The sequence below is a fragment of the Balaenoptera ricei genome, chromosome 9 (assembly GCF_028023285.1).
Source record: "Balaenoptera ricei isolate mBalRic1 chromosome 9, mBalRic1.hap2, whole genome shotgun sequence".
Taxonomy (NCBI): Eukaryota; Metazoa; Chordata; class Mammalia; order Artiodactyla; family Balaenopteridae; genus Balaenoptera; species Balaenoptera ricei.
Genome location: NC_082647.1, coordinates 48,129,111 through 48,142,221, shown reverse-complemented (window position 1 = coordinate 48,142,221; position 13,111 = coordinate 48,129,111). Strand labels below are relative to the sequence as shown.

At 42.4% G+C, this 13,111-nt stretch overlaps 1 protein-coding gene across 4 annotated transcripts in view; it reads right to left on the bottom strand.

The window, feature by feature from the left end:
- CPVL (carboxypeptidase vitellogenic like) overlaps window positions 1–13,111 on the bottom strand; it is a 144,315-nt gene that overhangs the window by 103,800 nt on the left and 27,404 nt on the right. For all 4 annotated transcript variants that reach the window (XM_059933709.1, XM_059933710.1, XM_059933708.1 and 1 more), the window contains exons 4-6: window positions 4,753–4,867; window positions 3,706–3,764; window positions 2,217–2,296 (exon numbers count right to left, since the gene is read on the bottom strand). In XM_059933709.1, coding sequence (XP_059789692.1) covers window positions 2,217–2,296; window positions 3,706–3,764; window positions 4,753–4,867 — 254 coding nt within the window. The remainder of the gene's footprint in view (window positions 1–2,216; window positions 2,297–3,705; window positions 3,765–4,752; window positions 4,868–13,111) is intronic.

Genomic DNA, 13,111 nt, shown 5'->3' with positions numbered 1-13,111 from the left:
AGAAAATTTATTATTCTTTAGGAAATTTATATTTTTTTCTAAACCAGAGAGGCACTGTGGTCCTAAACACATTCCAAATAGAAAAAAGAAATTTTTAAACATCTTGTTAGTGAAAAAGTTTCACTTCCAAACACAAAGAAAAGCAGCCTACATGTGAATGTCAAACGTCTTTAGGAGTCTCCTCCTTACAGCCGTGCACTAATAATAGTGAAAAGGAATTGGATTTTCAGAAAAAAAGAAAGATGGTTTTCAAAGGGAGAAAAAGAATGTTCTACTCTTTTTTTTTTTTTTTTGTTCTACTCTTTAAACCAATAGTAGACAATTTATAGGTTTCAAAGCGACCTTCTTATTCCAAACACCCATCTGGACAGCTGGAGAGAAGACTGTAGTCACAAAGGGAAACAAATAGTGCAAACCATAAAGGAAACAGCTGAAATCAGTTTTCTGCACTACTCTTGATTAACTACTTTCCAGTTCTAAGAGCCTGAAGCAAAAAGAACTAAAACAGCTATAAACAATGGATGCTTTGAAATAGGTTCTCTTTACATGTCTTGCAAGAGGAGATGAACCACATGTCAGCAGTAAATATCCACTCAGAGGGTCAACTGGAAGCTGTGACCATCTCTGGGGGAGGGGCAGGAGAGCCAGAAAAGGAAGGGCAAGGGTGCAAGGCTCTGGTTTAGAGGGTCTGATGCATTTCTTTAATACAGACCCTCCGCCCTCAGGGTGTTTGCTAGTTAAACAACTGAGGTTGTTTGGATTTAAGCCAAAAGAGGGTTGGAGTAGGAGGAGGGTATGGGGGAGAAGTAGGTTTCCAATCTGAAAAATGAGAGCTCACAGTCAGTGCTAAATGAGAAAGACATGGCGCTTGAGTAAACTTGTAAAGACAGCCGGCAGGATTATGTCTGTGGCGGGAAAAAGGAGGTGCGTGAGCTGGGGGCAGGGGAGAGACCCCTGTCAGGATCTGGCTAATCTGCCCCCAGGACCCATTGTATCTGGAAGCAGAAGTGTGGGTCCTATCCAGCCCGCCTAGAAACTGAATGAAAGTGTTAAAATAATGGGACATGTGGCAGATGAAAGTGTGCAAGACAGACAACAGCCATATCATTTTCTGGGGCAGCAGAGAAGAGAGAAAAATCTCTGGGAGAGAGGCCGGAAGTTCTTCCTTCCTCTCCCCCTCTCCCACCCCTCCCAGCCATTGGCCTCGGGGAGAAAGAAGAATAAAACGGAAAGCTTTTGTCAGAGATCAAAAAACTCTGACTCCTATTAGATTCACTTTCACTTTGGGGATTGGTTGGATTTGCTCACCAAGTAATTAGCAGAATGAGTGTTTGGTAAAAGTGGGGGGCAGGGTAAAGGAGCTAGTTAACTCTTCCTGGCCAGTAGGATTCTTTTAGTAAATTATTACAATGCGGAAAGCGGTGCCCTAGTAATCTGAAAGAATCCAGGACTTGGTCTCTAGTAATAATTTACAGACTGGAAAAAAAATGTGACCGAATAAGAAAGGTCACTTACTTTAAAAACAAGTACTAAAAAATAGCTATAATGAATGTAAGAAAAAGAAAGGAAGACATTATATGTATACTGTTTGATCAGGCTTACAACGTCACATTTTCCTTAAATTTTTTTTTTTTTTTTTTAGTAAAAGAATAATTTTGTAATATGAAGGGAAAGGTAAGAGACTCGCTAACAAGCTGAGCTTTCAGCCTGGAAAAGGCAAGAAGGAGAAACACAAGAGTAAAAAATTGCATTTTGTGAAGGCCACAAAAGGAGGAATCCTGGGAAAGAAAACAAACAAACATCTGAGATGTGGTTTCCTGGCAAGTGCAAAGTTCAATATAATGTTGGAAAGCAAGCAGAAACCTCTCAGGCATCTAGTTGAAAGGTTGGAAAATCATCTTTGGTTGAATAATTCTGCTCTGTTTCCATTGTTTTTCAAAAGCTATGTTTACAAAATTAAAATTATGCCTTAAGATGTCAGTTCTTCTTGCTACTTTCTCTACTTTCATACTTATCAATGATAATGTAATAAAGTGGAAAATAGGCCATGTGCGTGTGTGCGCACACACACACCTCACATAGAAGTATTCTTAAAAGATCTTCAGGAAATGGACTATGAAGACCAATCAATAATACTTCTACTACTGGAAGAATTTTCCTATTGAAACAGAAAAACGTTTGGTCTGAAGAAGGCTGAAAGAGTCAGGGCCTTTTACCTGTATAAGTCTCGTGCTACGTCATCCTCATCCACTGCGTATCCCTGGAGATGTTCAGTAAAACTGAAGCCTGTGCCCACCTGAAGGTGAAATGAATAAGCAGGTATAAACACAGAGGAACACATGTCCTGCTGAGAGATACCACATGGGAAGGAAATCAATCTTATTCCAAAGGCCATGACTTTGACCTCAGATTTTTACCATCACCCATATGCACTCAGCCGTCCTCACAGGAGGATGCTGCATGTCACCTATGTTCCCCTTCCCCCCTCCAAGCCCAAACAAAATAGCAGCGCAAAGCTCTGCCCTGAAGCCAGTGACTGAGCTGCTCCGATCCTGCAGTGGGGACCCTGCCAGATGTTGCTTTAAGAACAAGAAATTCACCTTTCCTGGCTCCTGCTACAGTATCAAAAGACCCCAAGTTGTCTCCTCTCTGAAACCTGGAGGGTGCACTGCTCTGCCTGCTAAGAAGGAAATTAGGCTGGAGATAAAAGATAGTTGTGTGTGTGTGTAGTTATTTTTTCCCATTTCTTTATTTATGGGAAATATGGCCACTAAGCCCTTTCACCTTCAGCAGACAAGCGGCTTCAAAATAAAGATTAGCTTTAAACTAATACTTCCTTATACCTAGAAGTTCATGGACAATTGAGCCGTAAATCAATAGAAGAAGCTACTATTTATTTTGGGTCAATAATATACATAAGGAATGCACCCCCTCCACACACACCAGTTGTAAATATTTTTGCTTTTGTTTTTTCTCCAAACCCCCAAGAGAACAGGACATTTAATTAAACTTTTATTTAAATATGGTATTATAGACTAGGAAAAAGGATGGTTGACAAAACATGGGGGAGGGCAAGAATGTTGGACTTTTTTCTCCCTATTTTTCTGTTTTATCTTTGAACCATCTGGGAAATGAAAGAAGTTAGAGAAATCAGTTAGAGGACAAAGATACTCCCAATCTGCAGAAGCTGACCCTAAAGTTACTTTCCTATACTGCAGTTTATAGGATTTAATTTCATAAGAACTTCCCAAGGAGAATTCCACCTTTTGCTGCCCCCCGAGATGTGGCCTTCTGTTCACTGTGATAAGTGAAGGGGGCCAGTTTTGACTTTTTATATCTAGAACTCAATTTGAAAGATTAGGACTTCCCATACTATATAATAACCCATGCTATAGAGAAACCCATATCATCAGCAGAAAGAAACTAATCCCTTATCCTGGATGGTATAATTCAGTCATCAGGACATTTTATAAGATTAGAAATGAGGGAAGGAGAGAAGGCAGCAAGTAAAATTCCCAAACTTGGATGTAATGATACATGTTAGAAAAGTTAAACTTCAAATGTGTTCTTTACATAGACAATTACATTTTAAAAAGAAAAAAATTAAATCTGGTTTTTTTTTTCTATTTCTTAAATGTACTTAATGAAAGAAAAAAGACAAGAGAGACCAACACTGCCATTTCACAGGACCCTGGAGATACTCACTGGATTATCAATGTAGAGCATGGAAAATGTAGTGGTCCAAGGAAAGTCTCTGGCACGCACTAGTAAAGCAGAGAAGAGGTTTTAGACTGGGTCATTAATAAAACATCCCATCTAATGCCTAGCTCTGGTTAGGAGCCCAACATGCCTACCTGTCCTCTCCAGGTCAGCGAACCCTTGGTGTCCCTCTGACGTTGCGTTATACTCTCATAGTAGGGAACAGATATCAGCACCTTTTTCTTCTCCCCTCCTCTCCTTTACTTTTCCCAGAACCAGAGAGTTTCTACATCTAAGATGAACTTTGGAAACAAAACCCCGTGCAACTGGTTCATGCAGAAACACCCATCAACCAGGGATGCAATAAACCCATCTGTCCAATTGGGTGAATCATCCTTAATGTCCAATTCTCCAGAATCTGCTTCCTCCCATCCAATGCTGAAGAGAACCACAACTTCAACAGAATTGTGTACATGAATATACTGAGTCACAAACTGGTTCACCCTCCAAATTCTGACCCAGGGAAAGTAAACAGTCTCCCCTCCCCACCAAAAAAATGAGATGGAGGTAAACCTGGGTTACAGCTGGATGTGGTTCCTTCTCCATTCCTTCCTTCATGCCAGCCCCAGCCCTCAGTATCTTGCTTCCAAGATATCCGATCATTCATGTGACTGAACCGTACAGTGTTCAGTTCATGTGAATAACTAGGGATATAATTCCACCCATTTGTCCTACGCAAAAGGGCTTACCCAAATAGTAATAAATACCAACTGTTTTCACAAGCCCGGATCGCTTGAGTCAGCAGCAGACTGGCAGAACAAAGCTTGGAACCTTTCACCCAAATTTTAAGGGAGAAAGCAGCCCAGCCAGGACACGCACCCTGGTGGCTCCTCCTTCTTGGACAAACATTGCCAGAAAGTTATGTTTTTATAATCTGGAACTGTAAAGCTATTTCTAGTGGTTCACTGTTCACTCTTAAGTTATTTCTAGAGCAGATAATAAGGTTCAAATGAAGAACTCTCCATGGGAAAACAGAGTCCAAGCAGCACTTACCGGTCATGTTTCTTGTGACAATATAAGGTCCGTGTTCCACAAAGAGTCCAAACATGGATGAGCCTCCCGGCCCGCCCTGCAGCCAGAGGACGACTGGAGCATTCCATGGCTCTATCTAGAAGGGACAAAGAACCCAGTGACTACACAGAGTGCTAAGGCCGCAGAATACATCCAAGCAAATTTACCCAAATCCTCCGTCTTTCACAGCCTTGACTAAGTCTCATCAAGCCTTCCCAGACCCCAGTGACCACTCTCCACTGTCATCTCTTGTTGTTTTGATTTAGTACTTGTTTCATATGCCGGTATCGATCTTGTGCAGTTAAGTCTTTTCTCACTAATAGCCAGAAAAGCCACAGATTGTAGACGCTTAGCCCTTGTGTGCCCCTAGACACCCAGCATACTGCCTAGGGCACGGTTAGATTTTTTTAAACTCTTTAAACTTTCTGGGGACTCTTCCATTTGACCGACATATTCCCAAAGAGGCACAACAAAGAATCCATCCTCCTCAGTGACAATTTGCCCCTTTCACTGAGAGCCCAAATTGCCTTTCTGATTTTATTTACAGAGAAGGTGTCCACAGAGATAACAGGAACTTCATTCAACATGATGAAACTGAGAAGAACAGAGACAGGCCCTGAGTGATCTAGTCCATGCAAACAACAGCAACAAAACCCTGAACAAGGTATGGATTTATTTAGGAGATGTGGCCGATGTAAATAAGGAAGGGTCACTGGCAGGGTTGGGATGCTGGAAATGAGCCACTGGCAGTGGTCAACACCATCACCCCTGATGACAGAGGGGTCTTTACTTCTATCACGCAGCACCTTGCAGGGGTTGGCACCACGCTAGGAGGAGGTCCTAGCAGAGCAGTGAGTGAAAAAGACAATTCCTTGCCCTCTACAAGCTTACATTTCATCGGAAATACTGACAGTAAATAAATGAATAAATACGAGGATTAAAGAGTGTGGAGAGGAAATAAGGGTGATGTTAAAAGAGCGAGTGAGGGCAAAGAAAGAGGCATTTCCTTTGGACACAGTGATCAGGGAAGTTCTCAGTGAGATCCTGAGAGTGAAATTGAGACGTGGAAGCTGAGAAGGATCCAGCCACAAGGAGAGCCAGGGAACGATGCTGTAGATGGAAGAAATCCTCAAGACAGAGAAGAACTGGGTGGGAGAGCAGTGAGCATGGAGGTCGCCTGGCCCTACATGAAGCCTTGGGAGCAATCTGAAAGAAGCTCCACTTGGTCTCCACAAGGCTCAAAGCAGAACCTGACAGTGAGTCCTCATTTGATGTCATGGCTCATCTGATGTGCGGTCAGTCAGGTCTGGCAAGAAAGGATCCTACTGCTTCAGCCCAGAATGAAATCCTGCAACCTCTTACTTAGCCCAGTCACACAGAGACAAATCAGTGTTGCATTAGAAGGTCAGAGTGGATTGGCTCATCCACCTGGATGATGTGAGAAGGCTGTGGGCAGAAGGCAAGATGAACTCAAGGGGAGGGGATCTGGGACCCACAGCCAAGAACCTGGAAGAAGAGCTGATCTTACAGGGTTCTAACCATGAAAACAGGGGGGACAGAGGGATTTCTCTTATCTAGTCAACAAATATCTACAGAGTCCTTTGGCAGCTTTGGGAAGGGGCCAAGGGAGCGTGCTGAAAGAGTGGCAGTGGTCAGAACAGCTGTGAGCTGGAGAAGAGCCTCCCCAGGAGGGGCCACCTGGGATCCACTCTCCAGTGTTAAGGAATTAAATGAGATAATATAATACTTGTAAAGCCCTTGGAGCAAAACCTAATGCATGATAAAAAGCGCATTAAGCACGAATGATTATTATAACTAAGGAAGCAGGTAGAAAAGGTAGGAGCCCAGAGTCAGACTGGGAACTCAGATCAGCAGGGCTGTAGCTCCAAGAGTCAGCACAGTGTAATGGATAAGTCTTGTGAGCTCTTGTCCCAAACTGGATTCCAATCTGGGCCACTAGCTGTGCGACTTTAGGCAAGTTGCCTAAGCCCTGTGGACCTCAGTTTCCCCACCTGTAAAATGGGGATCAATAATAGTACCTATGCCATGTGGTGGTTGGGAGGACTAAATAAATTAATTTTCATAAAACCCAGTGAGTGGCATATAGTGCATGTTCTACACGATGTTAGCTATTGCTACTGGGTTGGCCAAAAGAGTTCGTTCGGGTTTTTCTGTACCATCTTATGGAAAAACCCGAAGGAACTTTTTGGCCAACTCAATATAGTAGAAAAATACTAGGAATTTATAGACAGTTTTCATGTAAACCATCTATAAATGAGAGAATAGGAAAAGTGGGTTGTTTGCTGTTTTTTTCTTGCTCCTTTGGACATCTTTCCTGGTCAGTTTTTCGCTAGTTGGTTCTCTTGCCTCAAGTGTTGCAAATGTCTATAAAGAATTCAAGAGAACCAGGAACTTATAAGTTGAAGCAGAAAAAATTAACATCAAAGCTGGACTTTTAAAGCCACTGTGGGGAAGCAGAGTGACCCTGGAACTGGTAGCCAGACAGGTGCTGGTTCTACTTGGCCACGTAATAGCTGTGTAATCCTGGGCCTCAGATTCTTCCAGCCCTCTGCTGCCTCATCCATCAAAGGGCAATAAATGCCCACCTCACAGGCTTGCCCAAGGACCCTAATGAGAAAATGTATCATGAAATGATATTGTCAACTCTACTGTGCTGAATAAATATAACCACCTCTGCCCTAGACTGCCTGGCCCCAACTGTGTGTTTTGTTTGAACAAGTGATTTTTATCTCCCCTCTGATCCGCTATCTTGCTATTCAATATCATTCCCCAGGACCACCTTCCACTTGTATTCACTCAGCAGTAGGAGAGTATTAGAGGTGGAGAGAGGATGGAATCTAGATGGAAGTAGTTCCAGCCTCCCGGGCGTGTGAGATACTGTGAGTCCATCCATTCTAGCAGACCTCCAGCCCCCCACTTCCTTCCTATCATGCACATGAGCTTCTAGAAGCCCTGGAGAGCTACCCATGAGCCAGTGGTTCTCAACCTTGGCCACCCATTAAAATAATCTGGAGAGCTTTTTTAAAAAAACTACTGCTTAGGCCCAAATCCCAGCGATTCCAATTCAACTGGTCTGGGGTGAGGCAGGCATCCGTCTGTTTTAAAAGCTCCCAGGTGGTTAAATGTACAGGCAGGGCTGAAAATCTGTGAGGGTGATGGAGAGTTTGCCCTCTTGGGTGCCCAGGGCCCTCTGATCTCCACCCTATCCTCCCCTGCTTTTCATGTCCCTTCCTGTGACCTGGCACAATGATGGGACCTCCAGGCTCTCAGAAAAATAGGCTGACCCTGAGAGGCCACACTACAAAGTCAAGTCCAACACCTCAGTGCCAAACATCTTTATTATGCGACTCTGAAGCACAGGACACTGCATTCTTGGAATGCTTAAATAATAGGAGATCTGCACACATACCTCCAACCTCAGCTGACCCTGCTCCTCAAATTTACTTTCCTGAAGGAGGTGAATGAGCTCAACAACCTCTGAAGAAGCTCATTTTTTAAAAGAAAACTCCACGCATACATCTTCTTACTCTGATGAGCCAACCAACCTGTGAACTAATACTACCCTTATCTGGAATGAAATGCAAAAGTCAGATGCTGGAAAAGAAAGGTTCACATGTACATCGCAAAAAGCCCAGGACTTAGTTATAACACAGCCTGTGGACTTCTGTAATATGCTATGACATCACAATGTCATGACATATAACAATAATTATGTCAATAATAATGGCATAAAGTTATTATGTGATAATTCCTTGGGTGATATATTCAGCTCTCAGTTGTGAGAATGAAACCCTTCTCCCACTCGCTACCCCCCATTTAGGAAAGAATAAAAGTAAATGAAGACACCCTGAACAAAACCACACTGCAAAACTTAGGATCAAATGAAGTAAGAAACAGCTGCTTTACTTCATTTACAGATTTACAAAATTCAGGACTTTTAAAGTACTTATTATTTTGAAACTATAATTCAAGAGTGTATGAAACAAGAGAGAGTGTTTATTTTTGTCAAAATTTTGAAAATTTTTACTTAAAGCTTTTCATATTATAAAGAAAGTACTTATTCTTAATTTTTTTCCTAAGAGGGTATAAAAAAATTCCCCCTTGCCCCACCAATCCTATTCCCTAGAGATGATCATAGAAATATTTAGTCTTCCAGATTTTTCTCTATACCCCACCTCACCTCCCCACATGTACATATACACGTATCTTATAGATGTTACATATGCAGTATACATAAGCGCTTTTTTTTTTCAAAAATAGAATCAGGCTATACATAATATTCTTTATTTGTTGTATTCACTTAACAACATGTGGAAATATCTTCATATCAGTACATATTATCATTTGGCTGAATAGTCCGACACTCTGAATTCACAACAATGTATTAATTCATTTAACATATAACATGAACAGGCATTATTCTAGGGCTGGGGATTCAGACCAGCTCCACTCATGGACAGGAAGGATACTTAACGATTAAGAGCATGGGTTTTGGCACCAGACTGCCAGGGTATGAATTCTAATTATGTGATTTTAGAGCTGTGTGACCTTGGGCAAGTTACTTAACGTCTCTGTGTCTCAGTGTCTTCTGCTTGAAAATTATAATAATAATGTCTATCGTACAGGATTGCTGTGCAGATTCAGAGTTAATATACGCCCAGCATTTGAACAGTTCCTGACATGTCTACTTAAATGTTAGCTCTGATTACTTTTCTGGTAAGGTGGGAAGACAGGTAATAAATAAATAAGCGGGTGATATGAAAGAGCAATGGAGAGACATTAGATTGAACACTTAAAGAAGTCCTCTAGTGATGGGCTAACATTTGAGCTGAGACCAGAAAGGTGAGTAATCCCCTATTGATAAAAATTTATATATTTAATTAAAAAGAAAATAAAATCTCTACTAATGACATATAGGTCAGAGTAGTGTAGCAAGAACTGATGATCAAAAAGAAGGGACAAGGAAATTCTAAATATAAAAGAAGGGACAAAGGAATCCTAAATAGTTAAGTGAAAAGTCTTTCTAATAACAGAAGGGTGGGCACACAGGTCCCACAAATCTGCCCTCTTCTTGGTGAGCAAGAAACTATGGCTTCGCCTCAGAAGTCCTTTCAATTCTTCTGGTGACCCCTGGTGGCCAATTCATGAACTTGGCCATTCCTCCCTCAGGGTTTGTTCCTAAAGGAACAGCCCAGAAGGAGGCAGGTTATCTATTGTTTTTTAGATCCCTACTGAAGTAAATTTCAGTCTCACATTAGCGAATTCCATTATTTATTCACTATGATAGTGAAAAAATCTACCCTATGCCTTAATAGATTGTCATTCGAAGTAAGTAAAACATTTATTTGGTTTAACATTCTGTACTTAAAGAGATTCTTAGAAACACCCAGCTTTTTCCTTTCTCCTTGCTTCTAAGTGAGCATAGAGGAGACTCTATATGGGAACACTAATGAAATGAAACCAGTACTCAACGCTCCTGCCCTACTGCTTCCCACGTGGGTAGCATCCCCTTATGTTCTGAGTCTTCCTTTTCATCCCTGCTCCCCATCAAACCATACCCATCTTCGTTCCATCCTCCCAGGCCCTCCTCTACATCACGTGGTAGAGATAACCTTCTACTCAGGCCTTACACATAATCACTGAAGTAGTACATTCATACATCGGGGCCAGAGGAGCACTATAAAGACTTGCTGATTTCAGTACTGTCAGGTAACAAGATTGTATTTTACACAGAGGACTTGCTGGAGTAACTCTAGGGAATCTTAGGTACCCAACAAGTATTGGGGCAATATTTTCTGCCAATGCCTAGGGCTGGGTACATATTCTAGCCACCCTCTTCCTGAACCCCCAACAAGGAACACCACACTTTGTAAGAGAAAACAGCAACTTAACCACTATAGACCCAAATCAATATACCACTTAAAATAAGAAGTGCAATTAGTAAATTAATTAAGTCTCTCTTCACACTTCTATATGCAGAGGCTGATCATTTTTGGTTTAAGTAATGTGTTCTGTCATAAAGGAAGTCATTAGTACCCCAAGTAAAAGTCTTGAAATTCCCCCAAGTATGTTTGAATGGACTCCCATTGTGCCACACAGATCCCAGTTTAGCTGCTACACTAATGGTATTAATCAAGACAGAGCCTTTTATTTAAAGCAATTGGTTTTGTGCCTAGAATTGTTAACTAGGTACCTAACAACATTTTTTAATAGTATTTGTTAATTAATTTATTTATTTTTGGTTGTTTTGGGTCTCCGTTGCTGCGCGCGGGCTTTCTCTAGTTGCGTCGAGCAGGGTCTACTCTTCATCACGGTGCGTGGGCTTCTCATTGCAGTGGCTTCTCTTGTTGCGGAGCACGGGCTCTAGGCACGTGGGCTTCAGTAGTTGTGGCACGCGGGCTCAGTAGTTGTGGTGCACGGGCTTGGTTGCTCCGCAGCATGTGGGATCTTCCCGGACCAGGGATCGAACCCGTGTCCCCTGCATTGGCAGGTGGATTCTTAACCACTGCGCCACCAGGGAAGTCCCCCAATAACATTTTTTTTTTAATTTATTTATTTATTTTTGGCTGTGTTAGGTCTTCGTTTCTGTGCGAGGGCTTTCTCTAGTTGTGAAGAGTGGGGGCCACTCTTCATCGCGGTGCGCAGGCCTCTCACTGCCGCGGCCTCTCCTGCTGCAGATCACAGGCTCCAGACGCGCGGGCTCAGTAGTTGTGGCTCACGGGCCCAGTTGCTCCGCGGCATGTGGGATCCTCCCAGACCAGGGCTCGAACCCGTGTCCCCTGCATTGGCAGGCAGACTCTCAACCACTGCGCCACCAGGGAAGCCCCCCCTAATAACATTTTAATTCTACATACATACTCCCAACACATGCAAACAACTTGCTTAAGACATTCAGTGCTTTTCACGGGAATTTTACTTACAGTGGTTGGTTTCGACCACTCACTTAAAACTTCCTGTACAATGATTGTTGCCACTGCACTATCATACAGACAACTAACTTTTCCAAACTTTTTTCTGTTTCTGAAGCCTCCTTACATCACTCCCAAGCTCCCACTGACTCTCAACAAGCTTTGAATTGTCTCACTAATTTGAGCCAACTCACATCCCACTAGAATTCTCTTTACCTTTCTCCTCTTTAACCTTTCTACCTGGCTCTCATTCCTTCATGAGGTAATTCTGGCTTCTCTGTGCCTCCTTCAAGAAAGTTGGACATTTGAAGGAATCGGGGGGAAGGTGTTAGAGAAAAGGCCTGACTTTCCTTTCTTAATACATAGAAAGAAATGGCTGAAAAAGTTGCTTTCTTCTCCATGTTAAAATTTCATTTCTCAAAGGGAATCAGGCACGCAAAGGTTTCTTCAAAGATTGAATATATCTATGGATGGGATAATCTGTAATTTATCTTTCTTAGCTACTTTCTTTTTGATTTGTCTCACTCACCTAACTTCTACTTTTCTAGGTCTCTGATGCCACTAGTACATAGCAAAGAGAAGATAAACAGTGAAAGTTAAAAAGATAAATGTCTGTGACCTCCACATCTTTACTGTTACTCGTGGATTTGTAGCCATCAGTGGTAGACATATTTTAAGAGATCTGTCCAGACCACATTCCCTTCTCTAAGAATTGACTCTCCATTCACCAATGGAAAGAGCCCATTAGCCATGTTTATTATCACATGACCCAGCAACCTCAGCCTCAGCTGACTGGACCAAGAAAGAACACCTGACCCAAACTGGGCCAATCACATTTTGCCCCCAGGAGAAGTGCTAGTTAATCTCTGTTGATTGCATAATCCAAGGACAGATAGGCTTGGAAACTGTAGGGTAGCCATCTTCTGCCAAATGCCTGTAGAAGCAAAGCACGTTGATCTGCAACAAAGCACAGATGAGTGATCCATTGGTCTTGACAGAATAAGGCTGAGACAGAAAGACCGGCTGCCCTGGCTCCTGATGCCTTCTCAGCAAACACACAATAAATTTTTCTGTTTTTTTAACGATTATTTTTTTAACCTGGAAACATTGACCTTCAATTCTGTTACAAGTTCTAGTGTTTGCCCTGGCCCCCATCAGCCATGAGTATCATATCCAGCCCAGGGCAAGAGTAGGGGCAGAATGCCAGAGGGGTCTGCTTCCCCCTGCGCCACTTCCTCAGTGTTCGCCAAATGCCAGCATGCTAGGTAGGCTTCCTGTGTCCACCAAGGAACAGGAAGATTTTAACATAAAGGGGTATTCATTATAATGGGAGAATAACCATAAATATATAAAGGGAACTCTAAAGTGTATCCTGGGCTGAGGGAGAATGTCCACGGATGGACAAACTCATA